At 34.9% G+C, this 20,008-nt stretch overlaps 2 protein-coding genes across 5 annotated transcripts; one reads left to right on the top strand and one right to left on the bottom strand.

Annotated features, from left to right (window-relative positions):
• The first annotated feature begins 1,206 nt into the window (after positions 1 to 1,206).
• Positions 1,207 to 13,080, top strand: LOC140056264 (CMP-N-acetylneuraminate-poly-alpha-2,8-sialyltransferase-like). 4 transcript variants are annotated; one of them, XM_072101575.1, is made up of 6 exons: positions 1,207 to 1,422; positions 3,868 to 4,016; positions 5,199 to 5,300; positions 6,157 to 6,246; positions 10,303 to 10,835; positions 12,016 to 13,080. In XM_072101575.1, exons 1-6 carry the CDS (start codon positions 1,420 to 1,422, stop codon positions 12,204 to 12,206), a joined length of 1,068 nt encoding a protein of 355 aa, XP_071957676.1. In that variant the 5' UTR covers positions 1,207 to 1,419; the 3' UTR covers positions 12,207 to 13,080. The 4 variants fall into 4 exon arrangements, with proteins under 4 accessions (XP_071957676.1, XP_071957674.1, XP_071957675.1 ...); XM_072101573.1 differs by having other exon boundaries at positions 10,303 to 10,857; positions 12,016 to 13,076; XM_072101574.1 differs by having other exon boundaries at positions 6,160 to 6,246; positions 10,303 to 10,857; positions 12,016 to 13,076.
• Positions 13,081 to 13,107: 27 nt separating this feature from the next.
• LOC140056265 (uncharacterized) lies at positions 13,108 to 19,873 on the bottom strand. The gene is made up of 5 exons (XM_072101578.1): positions 19,708 to 19,873; positions 18,765 to 18,943; positions 18,413 to 18,548; positions 14,852 to 15,006; positions 13,108 to 14,237 (listed from the first exon to the last, which is right to left on the bottom strand). Exons 1-5 carry the CDS (start codon positions 19,866 to 19,868, stop codon positions 14,101 to 14,103), a joined length of 768 nt encoding a protein of 255 aa, XP_071957679.1. The 5' UTR covers positions 19,869 to 19,873; the 3' UTR covers positions 13,108 to 14,100.
• Positions 19,874 to 20,008: the final 135 nt, after the last annotated feature.

Below are 20,008 nucleotides of genomic sequence, written 5' to 3' on the forward strand. Positions count from 1 at the left end.
GAATCATACTTGATAACAAATTGTCCTTTGGAAGGTCATAGGCTAAATGGAAAATGAATATACTATATCTCATCTAAGGATCAGACAAATGTTCTTCACACAAACATCAGTTGACACGTCTGGAATAAATTACCGTCAACGGTATCACGGAATCTGACTCATTTCCCGTAGGCCTATTACTGAACTTTTAACTTTAAAAACAATGGAACGTTGAATAATAGGCCTTTGTTATGTCTATTGAAAACGTTTTACCTCAACAAGTAGCCTATTGGGAAGAATAATTATACAGTCCATTCAGTCTCAATACCGAACTCTCTGAAAACCGGAAACTTTCCCACCAGACTTTTTGTTGAGGTCCCAAGTTCAATATTAATTTTACTATTAAAAACGCATTTCGAATACAGTACCATTCCAAAAGAAGACATAATGAATTGGGATCCTGGTCTGGATTGCCTCCAATTTAATTCAAGTCATTTTTAATGTAGCTATACCCCTGGTCGGGCCCTGGCAGTGAGTGGATTTTGGTATTTTAAACGGGTCCGAAAATTAGTAAAATATAAAAAGTTGTGCCAGAATTGGGATCCTGTTCTGGATTGCCTCCAAAATGTAATGGAGTCTTCCGTGACCACGTACTCAGTCAGTTTTGACGTTTGAGGTAATAATAATGATGCCTCTTTATACTTTGCCGACGACGTCTTGATTAAAGATGTATTGTCCCAAAAAAAACTTGAAAAATGAAGATTAATAAAATCAGACTTTAAATAGATTATTTTGTAGATTTGATAAAGTTAATCACTTTCGTAGAAAAAAAAACCGGGACAAAATAAATGTTTTCACTTATAAAATGACAAAATAAATTGTTAAATTCAACCAAAAACTCCTCATTGGCTGGCATCATCCAACTTGACAATTTCTTGTTTTAAATGACAGTTTTTTAGGTAAATACATTTTTTAGATCCATTTTTAAAAGTGGATAACCAATGTGACATTAAAATTGCATATTCAACAACAAATTGTTTAAGAATTATTTTTTCGGGGGACAATACATCTTTAATATTGTCATATGTACACGTAAACAATAAAATAATAGCTCGAAAAGCAATATAATATTATTATTCATGTACACTAAACAAAAAAACAAAACGGGCCTTATAAGTGACGTAAAAAATAACACATTGGGCATGCGCAGACAAACCAAACCAGTCAGTATATAATATATCAACGTCAGCCGTTACTTCCACAAATTACAGTATTATAAATGATGATGTAAGTACCAGCAGTGACGTTCCGCTGCCAGTAGAATAGATCGATCTATAGAAACTACACAGCAATGGATTTTATGATACGTTTCGAAAATTGAATCGGGTCACACGGGGGCACACAAAAACGCGATCCGTTCGACTGTTATTTTGTTCAAAAATGGTAAGTTCAACAGTATATTTATTCATTCATCTTTTATTTCGGAAAAAAAATTCTCCATAGCTCAATAACAAATTAGTGTACATTATTATAAATATAGGTTTATAATCAATTAAGCTACACACTACAGCATATACTAGATTAAACCAATATATGCACTGATTATATTTATAATTAAAATAGTATAAAAACCCATCTCGTTATTCGGATTCAGTTTCATACTGTAGGCCTAATAGATTATGTGAGCAAACAATTCGGGAGGTATAGAATCAGTCATAAGTTTGATTGTATATGTGTAAAACTTGAAACTTTTCTGTCTTATGTTTAATTTTAAAAGAACAATTTTAAGCTCTCCAAATCATGATGCTTTTCATGGTCAAACAAATCTTAGGCGCCCGCCTCCAAAGCACGTTCGTTCTTCATTTTACATGGGTTATTCTTGAGGTTAAGCCGCCTTCTTCGATTGTTGCTGTGTACATCCGTATTAAATGTTGTACTTTCCAGATGCCTACTTCACATAATGACCTATTTACTTCCTGGTATAACGCTCCAGCTATCATTATTCATGTATTTCTCATCATCTATGCATATAAAAGCAGAGACACTGCCCTATACACATCGCTCAAAACACCGGCGTATTGTATGGTGGTGGTATTCTCCCCCCTCTGGCGTCCGTGCGCGCCCCTGGGGTGTGTTAGTGTAACTCAGTTTTAATGTGAAAGGAAAGAAACCCGGAAAGAAATAGGCCTAAGCAAGGGCATTAAAAAACTATATCGTTTTCAGGAGATCGCAGAAGGGCTTAATATTCATTCATTCATTAATTCATTCATTCATTTGTCCCACGTACAATAATAGGAAACAATACATATTATAACATTTAAGTAGTAGTAACAGCAAAATAATTATATGCAAAAAAGGCAAATCTTACAAGGTTATTCATTACTTTTTTCTTTTTGTTTTTCATAAGTAAAATAAATTTTTTATTTGTTGGTTGATTAAAATAATATTGTTTTAAAAAGGAGTGTTTATAATTTCGTTGTAGTACGGACATACTAAAACAAAGTGATATTCATTTTCAATATAGGCCTATATTATAGACACTATTAATATTATTATTATAATTATTCACTGTATCTTTTATTTCCAAAAAATATTAAAATTAAGTGGCAGCCAAATAAAGCAATACCATTGTGGTATATACGTACTTAATAATATTACCAAAAAAAAAACTAACAAAAGAAACCGTACAAAACAACGACAATATTCGCTAAAAAATATCGATGTCTATGTAAAATATAATTATCATACCATATTCACAAATGAATTAAAATTAAGCTTGTTTCCCACTAGCGACGCAACGTAACGCAACCGACGCAACGTAACAAAAATAATCCTTGGTTCTCACTAGAACGTAACGCAAGGAAGTAAGCGTGGTTCCCATAAAGCGTGGTTCCGACTAGCGACGCAACGCAATGACGTAACGCAACGCAAGTGAATTGACCAATCACAAGCGATGGCTTATTCGCTTGTGATTGCTAACTGTCTATAACTTCGCTTGTCATTGGTTAAAACGCTTGCGTTGCGTTTACGTCCTTGCGTTACGTTCTAGTGGGAACCACGCTTTAGCGACGCAACACAAGGACGTAACGTAACGCAAGTGAATTGATGGCTTATTCGCCTGTGATTGCTAACTGTTTATAACTTCGCTTGCCATTGGTTAAGCTTGGTTCCCACTAGAACGTAACGCAAGGACGTAAACGCAACGCAAGCGTTTCAACCAATGACAAGCGAAGTTATAGACAGTTAGCAATCACAAGCGAATAAGCCATCGCTTGTGATTGGTTAATTCACTTGCGTTGCGTTACGTCCTTGTGTTGCGTCGCTAGTGAGAACCACGCTTTAAAACGCTCGCGTTGCGTTTACGTCCTTGCGTTACGTTCTAGTGGGAACCAAGCTTTAATTGTGTTTTCCCCCGCCTGCGTGAAATGTTTGCAGCACTGTTGTGTCGTCGGGTCCCACTTGTGATTACGCAATACAGAACTTTCCGTCGATACGTCGCTGCGTTGCGTTGCGTTGCGTTCTAGTGGGAACCACGCTTTATTGTTATTATCATTATATTCATACATTGTCCTAGTTACTTTAACAATCAATTCTATAAGTTATATTGCTTTCATTTATTAGCTATAAAATTATATTATTATAGGTTCATGTGCAAAAATATTAATTTATAGCAAACGATCGACTTAACAAAGTTCACTATACTTTTATATCATTCAATATCTAAAATTTTTATCTGATTCAATCGAAAAACATCTTTATAGGCCTATATACTTTTGAAACAAAATTTGAATAACCATTTGTTTGTGTTTTTTAAAGCTTAGGGTAGTTATACAACGATGTCGAAGTTATTACATTTCATACTGTATATTTTTTTTATTAACATTCCAGATGTTCAGAAGGAAGAAAACAATACTTATTGGAATATTAACCACTGTTGCATTCTGGGTGATTGCTGTTGTTCAGTACGAACAAAATGTTTTAACTCTAAATTTAAATAAATATTACGGGCGTGGAACTTTACGAGAAGTTAATATCAGGTAGGGTATATACTCTTCATTTATGATGAGCCTCCGATGTGATTGGTTGAATTAACTGCGTTGCAGTACGCGTGCTGTGCAGCCCTCCTCTCCCCTCCCCCACACTCGTACAACCTTGATAGATCAAACTACATTGTTGTGTTTAATTTTGTCCTAAATTAACTAACTAAACTGAATTGCATTTCTCTGTTTAATTGTGTCCTACAACAACTAACTAAACTGAATTCCTCTGTTTATTTTTTTCCTAAATCAACCAACTAAACTAAACTGCATTCCTCTGTTTAATTTTTTTGTCCTAAATCAACTAACTAAACTGAACTTCATTGCTGTGTTTTATTTTGCCCTAGACAACGGGCGACGACACGTACGGTCTTATAAAGCTCTGTCTACACTATCAAACTTTATGTGATGTGCCCACATATGGACATGATGTCATATCACTACCATATTTGGGTATATCACTACCATATTTGGGCAAAAATCACACTTTAAAAAAAAGTTTGATAGGTTTAGGCGCAACAACGCGACCAATCACGGACGTCCTGTAAGTGACGTGTGATCCATAGCATCCTGTTACTTTACAATCACAGGCGAATAAGCCATCAATTCACTTGCGTTACGTTACGTCCTTGTGTTGCGTCGCTAAAGCGTGGTTCCCACTAGAACGTAACGCAAGGACGTAAACGCAACGCAAGCGTTTTAACCAATGACAAGCGAAGTTATAGACAGTTCAAATTAGTCGTGGCGCGCTTGTTGTTTTTTCACCTTTATTTTCGTTGCTTCCAAAGTGGAAAAGTAATGCTTGGTTCACACTAGAACGCAAAACAAGGACGTATACGCAACGTATCGCTTGTGATTGCTCAAATCGCTTAAGCTTGGTTAACACTAGAACGCAACGCAAGGACGTAACCACAACGCAAGCGAGTTGACCAATCACACGCGATGGATTATTCGAACTGACACTTGATTGGTCAACACGCTTGCGTTGCGTTTAGGTCCTTGCGTTGCGTCCTGCGTGGGAACCAAGCCTTACGTTTAATTTCGATTGCGTTCTAGTAGGAACGAAAGCTTAATGAACAAGTTGTAGATCTAACAGGTAAATCTACCTTGATTTATGTTTTTTATAATAATAATAAAAAATGATTTTTAAATATTCATATCTATTAAATTATTTAACAACAGTTACAGTCAAAACCAGGAAAGAGTGAAGGTAATATCACTCTTGGGTCAAAACCAAACACAACCGCATCGGCATGTTCCAACAACGGTATCGCATATGTCAAGGTATGGCTTCAATTCATTATCTGCAAATTAACTTCACTTTTTTACTTAAGCTTGGTTCCTAAAGCGTGGTTCCCACTAGCGACGCAACACAAGGACGTAACGCAACGCAAGTGAATTGACCAATCACAAGCGATGGCTTATTCGCTTGTGATTGCTAACTGTCTATAACTTCTCTTGTCATTGGTTAAAACGCTTGCGTTGCGTTTACGTCCTTGCGTTACCTTCTAGTGGGAACCAAGCTTTACGCTACGCAAGCACGTACGTATGCCCAACGCAAGCGAGTTTACCAATCACGAGCGAAAATTCGGATGATCCATCGCTTGATTGGTTACATTGCTTACGCAATGTAAGAAAATGCCCTTCCAATAATTGTGTTTGCCCCCGCCTGCATGAAATCAAACCTGCGATGTTTGCAGCACTGTTGGTCGTCGGATCCCACTTGTGATTACGCAATACATCACTTTGCGTCAATACGTCGCTGCGTTGCGTTCTAGTGGGAACCACGCTTTAGTTTGTGTCACGCACGCCTAAAGCGTGGTTCCCACTAGCGACGCAACGCAAGGACGTAACGCAACGCAAGTGAATTGACCAATCACAAGCGATGGCTTATTCGCTTGTGATTGCTAACTGTCTATAACTTCGCTTGTCATTGGTTAAAAAGCTTGCGTTGCGTTTACGTCCTTGCGTTACGTTCTAGTGGGAACCAAGCTTAAGCAAGCGACGAGATTTGGATTCGAACCTACGACCTCACAATCAGTATGTCCAACACACTGCACCACTGGCCCCCACTTGATCACAAAGTATATGTATCAATATTACATTATTATATTATTATATTATTGTTTTAATCCATCAGTAGTGGATTCAACTCCAGTAACAATATTAAACCTCAGCCTCTAGCAGATCTACATTTTCATATTAATGTAACAGCAGCATCGATATTAAGGTAGGCTTTATCTCATGGACTGTTTCTCCAAAAAGGTTATAGTGTATCTCACTGACCACGAAAAATACGCCAGCTCTCGCGCGATATGCGAACTATAGCGTGTAAAGCTTGGTTCCCACACTTGCAACCTAACGTAATGCAACCTACGCAACGTAAGAAAATGCCCTTCCGATAATTGTGTTAGCCCCCGTCTGCGTGAAATCAAACCTGCGACTTTACAGCACTGTTCCGTCGTCGGTTCCCACTTGCACCTTGCGTCGATACGTCGCTGCGTTACGTTCTAGTGGGAACCACGCTTACGCAACATAATCAAATGCTCTTCCAATAATTGTGTTTGCCACTTGTGATTACGCAATACATCGCTGCGTTGCGTCACTAATGGGAACCACGTTTTACGTACATGCAGTGCCTTGAGTCCTAGTGGGACCGAGCTTTAGCTTGCGCGAACGAAAAAATAAAGAACAGGCCTACACACACTCAGAAAAACGAGTTCTTGTTATTGTCCTCTCATAATGAAAAATAAGATGAATAAAATCAAACTTAGGCCATTTTGTAGTTTTAAAATTGTAAACAATATTATTCAATACATTTTGAAAATACGCCGAATGATTTACAATTTTTTAAGTAGTTTATACAAAATGTTTTTGTTTTTTTATCAAACAGTTTATTTAATTTTTGTTATGCTGTCGGAAGTTCCCCAACATTATTCACAACATCACCTTAAACACTTGGTGTCAATCATGGACTTACGAAAGTTGGAAAAGCTCTTGAAAAACTCCATAAATACAGGAACTGATATAAACTACTTTAAAAGTATTCAAGTTATTATATTAATGACTAATCTAAATTTAGAGGCCAATTAACATTTGTGAGAGCCTCCCTTGAGCTTGGTTCCCACTAGCAACGCAACGTAACGCAACCGACCCAACGTAACCAAATGCCCTTCCAATAATTTTGTTTTCCCCCGCCTGCGTGAAATCAAACCTGCGATGTTTTCAGCACTATTGCGTCGTCGGTTCCCACTTGTGATTACGCAATACGGCACTTTGCGTCAATACGTCGCTGCGTTACGTTCTAGTGGGAACCACGCTTTAGTTTGTGTCACGCACGCCTAAGCAAGCGACGAGATTTGGATTCGAACCTACGACCTCACGATCAAAGTACAAAGGTATTGTAACAAACTCATGCATGCATTCGTGGTGTGAACTTCTTTTGAATATAGATAACCTTGAGCTGGTATTTAACCGTCATGTGTACTTATGTGTACTTCAAAGATATAATTGTCCCCCGAAGAACAAATGTACACTGTATTCAATTCAATTTCCTTGTCAGGGGGTTTTATTCGAACATAAATATCCCTCAGACCTGCGGTACACCCCGTGTAATTATTATTATGAAAGAACTGTTGAGTTTCTCAATGGTTCGATCAACATGCTTTGATCGTCCTCATGAGTGACAATGCAGACCAGGAAGATATAATGTGATTCAGGCCCTTATATTTCACAAAAGTAAAATTATGCCATTTCAATGTCACATAATACATGAATAGAATCGAAAAGAAACTTATTTACCTGAAAATTTTTTTTTTAAAGCAAAACATAGTTAGCTTGGTTGTTGAATCATGGAGGTATACAATTACCTCCATGTTTGAATTTAACCGTTTATTTTGTCTTTTTATAAGTGAAAACATTATTTTTCAGTATTTTTCTATACGGAAGTGAATATTATTAAAACGGCAAAATTGTCTAGAGTCTAGTCACATTATGATTTTATTCATCTCAACTTCTCTTTAGTCAGCGTAAAACGCGATCGAATGGGGACAAGTTATTGTCTCGTAATTTTACCTGTAATTGACTGCGATTCGCAGTAATTAAGCCAGCACCTACTAACAATAGATAACGTTTTGTCATGACAACGATAACAAGGTCATAACTAGATTTAATTCGTCACTATGACGAATTATAGGTTATATGCATTGATAATTAAAATAAAGATAATTTATTTTTAAAAGATATTTTGATTCATTGATTTTCTCAGATTCTTTAAATAATATATAATATATGATAGGACCTTGCTAACGCGAATACAATAGCCGGTATCACAATCCGATCAAAGATCCCTCTGCGTATAATGTCATAAACCACATTTGCTGTTACATAATAATAAAGACATAAGTTATTTTTTATCTAGATTTCATTATAAATCATGTGTATAATATATACACTAAGAAATAAATTTGAACAAACAATACGGATAATAAAAAAAAAAATTTATTTCGTTTCCCAAGGTGAGACTCGATCTCGGTACCTTGAGTGCGATAGACACGAGCACACACCACCGAGCCATACACAACTGACTAAAAATTGTAGAAAAATTCCTCCGTGTATTTACTATGCAGTAACCACTTTGGTGCAGATAGATTATTACATACCGCAATGAATTATAATTTTTTACTATGATGACATCTCTAAAAATGTACAAAAATGATGCACTGTCAAACTATATACTTTTAACTTTAATATATGAACTTTTGAAGGAAGAAAGTTAATGTTAAGTTTGTTATTTTGGCCTAAGAAAATGTCATAATTTGTTTGATTGTCGAAATGAATTTTTTTAAATTTAATATGCAATTAATTATGGCTTAATCAACTTTTGTTCCCTTAGTTTAATAATAAATCATACATAAGATACATACACTTCAAGAAAATTAAATAAAAAATATGTGTTCCCGAGCATTCTGACGATCTATATTAATTTTAAAATTTAGCATATTTTCACCATTTTGTTAACTTACACGTGCGTAGCCTGTCACTTTTGACGTGCTCGTATAACGCAATTACGCGTTGAAAAGTGAATAAAATATGATGATATTATTAAAGAAAGGTTGTACAACCGAAATCGGACAAAAAGAGTGCGCATTAACGTATAACGCGCAGTGCGCGTGCAAAAATCTGCGCACTCATGGCAATTTTTTAAACGCTTAAAATTGCCTGAAACGTACTCTAATTTCATCGAAAATAAATTTTGACAATTTTGAACATTTTAAGCGCGCGTACGCAAGCGTTATATGCGCTACGCACGTAATTGTATTGCCATATGATAAAATATGACCTGAAATTTATGAGTACCAAATTTTGTTTAATTGTGATTCATGCTTGTGAAGATATGATTACAAACGTGATTTCGTAAAATCGCGCGTAGACCGCGTAATTTTTGATTACGCATCGTGAAAATATAACCACATCGATTCCTGGCCATAAGGAATATACTCTGAAAAATTGACTTAGATAGATGAAACTGATATCAAGATAATTCACGGACAAAATAGTGCTAAGGAAAGAATAAATAAATAAATAAAGATTTTGACAGAATCAAGAGGTTATATGCATGATAATGCATATAACCTAATAATATAACCATGGAGAAATAAGTTTCTCCATGATGATATAACTAAACAAATGAAACGGTTGAGTTGCAAGATATTATATGATCAACAGTAAAATGAATTACAAGTATAGAAATAGACATTTTGCTATATTATCTTATGGAAAATGAGTGCTTCTTAATCCGTTCTAATCAACGTAGTTAAGCTTAGTTCCCACTAGTGACGCAACGTAGCGACGTTGGCACAACGCAAACGAGTTGACCAATGACAAGCGACAGTTCGAATAATTCATCGCTAGTGATTAGTCAAATCACTTACGTTGCGTTACGTCCTTGCGTTGCGTTCTAGTGTGAATCAAGCTTAATTCAGAACGCATTTGCGCTACGTATTCTTTTAGTTACGGTCAGTTGTTTGGCACATTGAGTTCCATGTCGACACATTGAGTTCCGTGTCGACACATTGAGTTCCGTGTCGACACATTGAGTTCAGTGTCGACACATTGAGTTCAGTGTCGACACATTGAGTTCAGTTGGTGGGGGTTGCAATGCCAGGGCGCAGGGCAGTCTAGTACCAATACAATAATGGCCCGGGACTTAGAGGCTTGTTGCGACCTCCTAGTTCCAGTGGGAACCAAGCATTAAATCGTATATATATTTTGTATCCATTTTTAGAAGTGCATTGAATTACAGTGGAATTTCAACGTTCAACAACTTACAGGTATATCTGTACCCGTCTCCAAAAAAAGGAGCAATTACTATCACCAGAAAGAGACTACATGTTTTTCTCAGCCCCCAGCTGGAACACAGCATGGCGAGACCAGACGGATCACCATGGTTACCAGAAGCAGAGACATGTGCTGTCATTGGAAACGGAGGAATATTAATAGGGAGCAAGTGTGGAGATGAGATAGATGCACACGATTTGGTTTTCAGATCCAATATGGCCGACATTTCTGAATTTTTTGAAGATGTTGGTGGAAAAACTAATCTTATGAGTGTTAATATGGACAACTCGAAAAATTTAAATAAATGCGTGAGATTTTCTAAATGCCGCAGTAGATTATTACAATACATGAGACGTTTCAAAGGTACAATTTGGTGGTTTTCAAAATATGGAACGTTCGAGGCGAACAGTCATTATATTCGAAGTGTTATAGCATTAAGAAGATATTTACCCGGTACTATATACGGATACCCGAGAAAAAGTATGATACCCTTAATAGAAAAGTTAGTAGTCAAACTTTATTTTTGTCAAGTTAATCTCTTGTCCGTGCTTATTCTAATAGAGCTATTACGCCATATATAATACCAAAGAACTTATAACACAAGAATCTCCTGTTCTTCAATTTGCATTCAAAACACAGTATCGGAAGTACAGGGTTAAAAGGTCAAACTGGGCGACGCCATTTCACAGCATGGAGCAGCGCCCCCTCCAAACTAGGAAGTCAATTACTCTACCCCCCTAGAGTATTAGCAGAACCCCTCTATGATTTTGACTTTCTAATTTGATGCGGGCGCCCTACTCCTCAGTCAATTACTCTACCCCCCCTAGAGCATTAGCAGATCCCCTCTATGATTTTGACTTTCTAATTTGATGCGGGCGCCCTACTCCATGTCTCACAATGGCGCCACCCATAGCTCTATTCTATCCCACAATGCCTTTCGAAATTGTTACGCGCTTCGGACGAACAGGAGATTCTTGTGTTATAAGTTCTTTGATAATACCGATACATTGTCTATTCAGCAGTCATTATGAATATTATACACAATTTTATTAATGATAAATATTAAGGCCTATTTACACAGACGAGCGGCCCAACGGTAAAATTAAGCGGAAAACAAAAATATAGAATCTACTCTTACTTGAACGTTTACACGAAACTCGGAGGTTAAACGGAAACACGCTCAGGGTACAGATTTACGTGGGACAAGCACGCGATTTTCCGCTTACCGTTCGTCTGTGTAAATTGGCCTTTAGGACTAAATCGACCTTTGGCAGATTTTCCTCATTCTCACAGCAGATTTCCTCATCTTCATCGTTTCAATATGAATAGGCCTATTCACTACAGCATCACTGGACGGTTTAGTATTTCTTCTTATACCTGTAAATGATGATGTATTTGAAAAAAATGATGAAAAAAAACAATTTAAGTTAAGATGATGACGCGCGCGTGTTACGTGCAGTGGCGTAATGCAGAAGCTTGAGGCCCCTGGTTTAGGGACGAAGTGGAGGCCGTTTTTATGATTTTTCAACATATTTTAATGCCTTATTTCTCCTCCGGGTCCTGCTCATGGGCCCTTAACTTGTAAGCTCCGCCGTTACACCACTGATTACGTGTCTATAAAGTCACGTAGTATATTATTTTATGATTATTTTTCTATTAGATTTTGGAATACAACGAAGACACCATCGAGCGGTCTTTATCTACACGCCGTCGCCGCTTCAGCTTGTAAGAAGATTTCAATGTACGGGTTTTATCCCTTCAATCAGACGAAATCCGGCCATGCTTTGCCGTTTCATTATTACGAAAAAGTGTCATTTAAGAATAAACACAATATACCAGAAGAGTATATGAAATTAGTTGAATTTAATAGAACAGGTGTGATAAGATTGGTTACCAAACAATGTAGGCCTACTACATAAAAAAGGACAGGGTTAGTATTATGACGTCAGGGGTTGGGAACCAATTCTTGTGACAGTATTGGTTTGGATGGTCTGTCATTGTGATTGGTTGAATTTATTGCGCGTACGTCCTTGTGGGGTGGGGAGCCAATTCTTGTGACCGTATTGGTTTGCATGATCTGTCATTATGATTGGTTGAATTCATTGCGCGTACGTCCTTGTGGGGTGGGGAGCCAATTCTTGTGACAGTATCTATTATTAACGAGAAAAATATTAACATAATTAATAGGCAGACAAATTAAACAAAACCAGAATTACACTCTCGATTAATTATTCTGGTTTCAGTTATTAAATCGTTTCATAATTTTAATTGAGAGATATTTATAGCTTATAAACTATAATATTAAACACATTTATGGACACTTAAATATATATTCACTTAAAAATGTTAATAGTTTTTTAATATAATTTATTTATGTATAAAGTTAAAGATATATTGTCCCCCTGAAAAAAATATTCTTTTTTATAAATTGTTGTTGCTGAATATGCTATTTTAGTGTCACATAATAGTTACAACTTTGGCCAAAGATTGCATCGACAACAAAATTATTGAAACATTGTAATTTAAAGTAAAAAATATTCAAATTTTTTTAATTTTGTGAGTGAAATCATTATTTTTTTTTTTCGATGGAAAAATGGTCTATTTATCAAATCTTCGTGTTTTTGTGGGACAATACATCTTTAAGAAATGTCATCAAGTACTATATTTGGTAATAAAGTTCACAATATTTCTTTTAATTTTATATTTGCATTCCACAAAATAAAAGAATAAAAAATTAAAAAACATAAATAATTATGTCATTAGATCTATTCTTTGTTGTTGACACTATACCATCTATTTTTAGTCTTACTTGAGAAAATAAAAAAACTACACATTTTATCATAAATTAACGAAGAAAAAATATACTTCACTTATAGAGAAAAATAAGTTTGATTTTGCCCCAAAAAAACATAAAAAAAGAAAATTTAAAAAAACATCAACGGGATCAAAATAGAACGATTAGTTTAAACCAAGAAAAATGTTTTGAAACAAAAAAAAATAATTGAATGCGAACAGAAGCAGATCAATACTATGATATTAGTTTCTTATTTGTAGTTTTCGATTCGATTTTCTATTTTTAGCTCAGAATCCAATCTCCATTGTATCTTAATTCACCTTCAATCAAATATAGTTACAGCGCAGTATTACTGCACTTTCGCACCACAATCTCTCGAGCTTACCCATTTTAAAAACATTTCCCCGCTCGCTGCGCAAGACTGTGAAGTCTAACGCCCAGTTTTAGGTGCGAAAGTGCAGCAGCGCCCAATCAATTTGGTGTTTTTATTAACCAATGTTCTGAGAAGAATGATTTGTGCGGCCAAAAAATGGAGATAATTTAGACCTGTTTCTACCAAGATTTAAATACCGTATTTTCCTGCCAGAAACATGTCCTTTATAAAAAACAACCGATTTTAAATTATGATTTAAAAAAACCCAATTTATTCTGGTTTTATTTATTATTATATTATCATATATTATTATTTACAGATTATAAATTAGGCTACATCATGATTTTTGTTATAAATTACAAAAACCGGTTTCGACAAAACCGGTTTATTTTGAATTTAATAAACAGAACCTTATTGATTGAATCACTTGATTGCCCGCAGCAGAAACTGAACCCCAAGTACTAAACTCGTCAACTCTGTACACCATTATAATCTCTTTGCTTTGTTTGTTCCAGCTGCTGAGTTCACATTTCTTCCAGCTGCTGAGTTCACATTTCTACCAGACTGGTGTTTGCAAGCTATAATTGTGAATGTTTTTTGCGTAGTTTATCAATTTTTTCTTTATAGTTGGATGGACTAACCAACGTATTTTGATCAATATTATATAAATCCTCTTTCATCGTTCGCACCATATCACGATCCAATTTTCTCCCACCTGTAATCATCAAACATTTATTATTATAATTGATTTTTTGCTGAATGGTAGTGACCGCACAAGTGGCAATATTTTAACATAAACAGATATATGAATTATTCATATTTCTGTTTATGTTAAAATCATTAAGCTCTGTCTACACTATCAAACTAGTTTACTATATTTACTAATTCCAAATAAAATAAAATTAAAAAGATGTTCTACATAGTGTACTGTAAGGCTCTGTCTACACTATCAAACTGTGATGTCCCTAAATGGTAGTGATGTGCCCAAATTTTGTCACATAAAGTGGGAACCAAGCCTAAAGCTATGTCTAAACTATCAAACTTTATGTGACGAAAAATGTGATCTTCTCATATATATTATATGGACATATCATATCACTATAATATTTAAGCATATCAAATGTTTTTTTATGTTTGAAGTTTGATAGTGTGGACAGAGCTTAAGAGTTCGAGTGTTTAAATAAACCCCACATTGAATTTGAATTCAATTGAATTGAATTGAATGTTTGCCTCTATTGTCCAAAACTACAAGCTCATGTTACGAAGGGAAATATTGCGTTTTCTTCAAGCTGTGTATTTACGCTGGGATTGATAAAGGCATTTACTTACCAATACATTTCTTTGCAATAGATTTAGATGTCAATATTAGGTTATTGACCTCATCGACCTCGTCAACAATTTCAGCTTCCAAGCACTGAGGTCCGGTAAATCGTTTGCCAAACAAAATGGCGTCACGTGCTACTTTGTTTGATTTCAATCGCAATCTTTAAATAAAAGAATCATTCATCATAACACAATTAAGATTGTCATTATTTTATCTTTAATGTGCTTTGTCACTAAAATTTGCAGTAACTATGAACATTGTGGAGTGGAGCTGTAGCAATGTATCTTGCTGGTTTAGATGCTTGGCTACCAATCCTAGAGTCCTGGGTTCAAATCCTGTCAGATAACAGGGTTTTTTTTCTTATGACAGAACAACTCCACTCTCAAAGACTTGTAATAATACTTTGTTTGTGAAGAGCATCTTGTGTATATGTTTGTCTCTGTGATTATTTAAGGGGGAGGGCCATTTTATCAGCCCCTAGCTTTAACAGCTATGTGGCTGCCTGGCCTCTCTGAGAAAATATAAAAATTTAAATTCTTTAATTTGCAAATATTTAGCAAGCGTTTTTGGGGTAATAGTACACACTGTTTAGAAAAGAACTGAGTTTCTCGACGTTTCGATCAATATGCTTTGATTGTCCTCAGGAGTGAGAATGTTGATATATAAAGTTTGCGGTACACCATGTATATTAGTTCTGAAAAGAACTGTTGAGTTTCTCAACATTTCGATCAATATGCTTTGATCGTCCTCAGGAGTGAGGAAACCGCAAACTTTACATTAACATTTGATTTCGCCATGCAAACATTTAAACATGCAATGCACATGGTTTATTAATTGTTATCATTTGAATGTTACTGCCTCATAAATCTGTGAAAGTTTTTAAAGAAAAATTGGACAAGTATTGGTCAAAATAATATCCTTTTTATTACCATTCTGGGCTCCAAGGCATAACTGATTATGGGTCAAAAGAGGCAAATTAGCCTACGGTATGTTGTATACACCCACACACAATAGGTTGTAATTTCAAACTAAAATCATGCAGTAAAAATGTAGTATTGTTGATCCAAAATGGTGCTACTGAATAAAATTTTGTTTTTAAATTTATAGCTTCATGATCTAAATAACATTTGAATCACAATATTTAAGTTTTGGTCGAAAGAAACATTCTTTCTTAAAGTACTCCAAATGATTTATTTTACGGTTTTTTTGTAAATACTATTTTTGTAAAACAAAATGGTCTGTTTTGTTTCTGGACCGCTGCACCACATTTTGTGATAGTAACAGATTTAAACTGCGTGAATAGTCAACAAATAAAAAATTCAATGAATTACATTTCGGCAGTCATAAAATTATGATCTAAAAAAAACCCAAAATATTGCAAACAACGTGTACTGTACATTATACAGTACACGGTATTGAAATGTCGAAGTCTAGTACCTGATGAATAAAAGCGATTTTTATTATGATTTTTATCACCTTCAAAACAGTCTGTGTATAGTGTGCAAATAAAAATGTCTGGGAATGTGTTCGGTTATCATCTATCTATCTCAGCTTATAGAGTTCTGCTGTGTGATGTCACAACGATAGATAACGCTGCATGGTTGCTAGCCAACCAAAAAATGCGTTCAACGCTACTATGTTGATAAACTGTATATATCTGTTTTTCTATCAAATTATGTATCGTAACTTGATTTTAAATATATATAAAATTAGATTATTAAAAACAAATATTTAGTGATCTTTTTAGAATTTTAGTTTGTTTTTATTGAAATTATTAAGTTTTAAAATTACTACTTCAATAGGCCTATTCCAAACGATTGGTGACCTTGGAGTCACTCAGGCAGGTTGAACGCATTTTTTTGGTTGGCTAACAACCACGCAGCGCCACCCGCTGTCGTGACGTCAGCACCGCAGAACTCTATGTACAGTGTGTAAAGTAAAATATTTTATGTTTAAATAAATAAAAGCATCTGTTTATCGATGGAGAAATTTTGATAGCAAGACAGTTGTTGATTAAGTTATTCAGTCAAAATCAATAATATGTATACTAAATACAACAAACTCTGTATATAATTATTTTTATTTGTGTGACGTTACAATAAACACACTTTTAAACCAATACAAACGGTAGTTAGAATATATTATCAGAATATTTATTTGAAAATTGCCTATAAAACACACAGCACAAGGATGAATTAGTTTTAATTGTATAAAATTATAATCTTATCTACACGGACAAAGTACAGACAAATTATATACAATATAAAAAAAACAAAAGATTATGAAACAATACATAATGGTAGTTAAAATGGCATAAAATTCTAAATTGCAAGATTCTACTCATCCCATGCATAATGTATTTGAGGTGTTGCGTAGCGGTATACATTACCGGTCAATCACCTCTAGAGCGTACAAATAGGTTTCGTAACAGCTTTTATCCAGATGCTATTGAATTCTTGTCAGTATACCGAACGAGAGTGATGTGAAACTTTGTAATTGTTTTTTTTTTCATTTATCTGTTTTTGTATATCTCATTCTCGGAGCAAACATAATTGTATGTTTTGATTAAATAAATTGAATAAATGTATATTTTATATGCAAATGACAATAAAATTTAAAATAAGTAATTTTCCACTGATGAATGAACGAATAAAAAGCAAAAAGAATTTATAAAATACAGTTAAAAGCAGAATACACAATTAAAATCAATCTATCAATTTTTCAGAAAACCTAAATCCCAATCTAACTTTGATAGATCATAATATAGCTCTGATAGATCACAATATAGCTCTGATAGATCACAATGTAACTCTGATAAATCGCAATGTAACTCTGATAAATTGCAATGTAACTCTGATAGATCGCAATATAGCTCTGATAGATCGCAATGTAACTCTGATAGATCGCAATGTAACTCTGATAGATCGCAATGTAACTCTGATAGATCGCAATGTAACTCTGATAGATCGCAATGTAACTCTGATAGATCGCAATGTAACTCTGATAGATCGCAATGTAACTCTGATAGATCGCAATGTAACTCTGATAGATCGCAATAAAATAACTCTGATAGATCCCAATATAATAACAATACTAACTAGAGGGTACTCCGAGAGTACAAAACCTCCGCCTACTGCAAATCTTGCTGAGGTTTTTTTTTTGTGGACTTTGATATTTGACCCTGACCCTTCAAAATTTAACCACAATTATATGATGAGTCATTGATCATTGTGGCTACGTTTGGTGAGAATCGGATAAAAACTGTGGTCTCTAGGCAGTAAAATAGTTTTTTGTTAGTTGTGACCTTGACCTATGACCCTCAAATTCGAACTCGTCCGAGCTTTTGAGGCATAGATCATTGTGTCCAAATTTGGTGAGAATCGGATAAAAACTGTGGCCTTCAGGCTGTTCACAGACACACACACAAACACCAACATACAGGGGTGAAAACATAACCTCCTTGGCGGAGGTAATAAGAACAATGTACTGTAACTTGGATACAGAACAACTATTGACGACACATTACAGTTTATTGAAAGTACTCTTAAATAATATTAAGTTCTTACTTGGCTAACTGTATCATAAAAGGTGAAAACTGTAGTTTGAGGTCGATTTCAGGCAGGCAGAGCCATCCGCGGTCCTTACGCATCACACGATAATCAAAGGCAAGAGCTAGAACGGCACCTCCTGCAAAAGCGTGACCTGTCGTCGTCGTCAGAAAAAATAGAAAATTATTCAATTCAATCAATTTATTTTTGAAACATAAAACAAAGGATTAATATTATTTGTTATGCCCAAATATGGTAGTGATATGCCCGAATATGGTAGTGATAGGACATCATCATGTCCATATATGGGCACATCACAATTTTTTGTCACAAAGTTTGATAGTGTAGACAGAACAACAAAATTTCATACCATTAATTGCGGCAACAGTTGGCATTGGAAAAAGTAATATTTGAAGTAAAACGTCTCGATAATTCTCAACACACTCATTGACATCTTCAAGCGTCGATTCGCTCATCCATTTCAGATCTAAACCGTTGCTGAAGAACTTGCCATTTCCGGTAACAATCAATGCCTTTGTGTCCGGGTTACTATAGAAATAAAATCAATTTAAATCAATTTTCCTTTTCCAATGAGTTGACTTTAAGTCCAAAATGGTTCTAAATTTTGTTTCAGAATTGACAACACAATTGGAATACCAAGATTCATATACAGTATATGGAGTTATTAAAGTCTGTAGTAATAAAAAATAAGAATGGGGTGTTTGGGGGCAAAAATTACATATTTAACCCATTTGAGACCAAATGGTTTATTGATAATAAAATAATATTTTTTAAAAAATGGGTTATAAGTATATTAGAATTTCTAATATTAATCACCTTTCAAAATGAAAAATAAATGTATTTTATTTTGCCTGGCTTTAATACATACATCATTGGGCCAATGACACGATCAAGTATTTATTCAGTTCAATACAATTAGTCTACCAAGCCGGTAATGGATTTTAATCATATTTAAATACTTGATTAATAATATCTAGGCCTATATGTTTATGTTAATCCATTTAACTTTCTTCAATATTATTAAATAATTTAATAGCCTACTGGTACTGTTGCCATTGGCAATTATTAAATAATCCATTCTGTAACTGTAACGTTTAGGCATCTATTATTATAAAAGTCATGTATGTAACATGATTCAAATAGGATGTTAGCCCATTGTTAAGTTCAAAGTCCTGCCTTCACACAAAATATCACTTCCGATTGCAGGACCTGTTGTCAGGTGATACACCATCTTTTCCCGAGGTACGCCAAAAAGGGAAAAAAATTATGATTAAGATATGACGAAAACCTACCCTAAAACAACTTCTAAGCAGTGTTTTAGTGCTTTACATGAATAACTATTAAATCTATTTTCACCATAATTCATATTCAGAATCGCAAACTCTTTATCAAAGGAAACATTATAGCATTTACTGGCACAAAGTTGGCCAGAGGTACTGGTGGCTGAATCCATGTCGACTCGAGCGTTTCCGCCCTCTGTAATTTATACCAAACTTTAAAATTCAACTCCTTGAAGCTATAGAGGGCGTAATCTAAACTTAAACATAGAGGGCAGAAAATTAGTCGAGCGTTTCGATGACTACATAAAGCTTT

This window comes from Antedon mediterranea, chromosome 8 (assembly GCF_964355755.1).
Source record: "Antedon mediterranea chromosome 8, ecAntMedi1.1, whole genome shotgun sequence".
NCBI lineage: Eukaryota > Metazoa > Echinodermata > Crinoidea > Comatulida > Antedonidae > Antedon > Antedon mediterranea.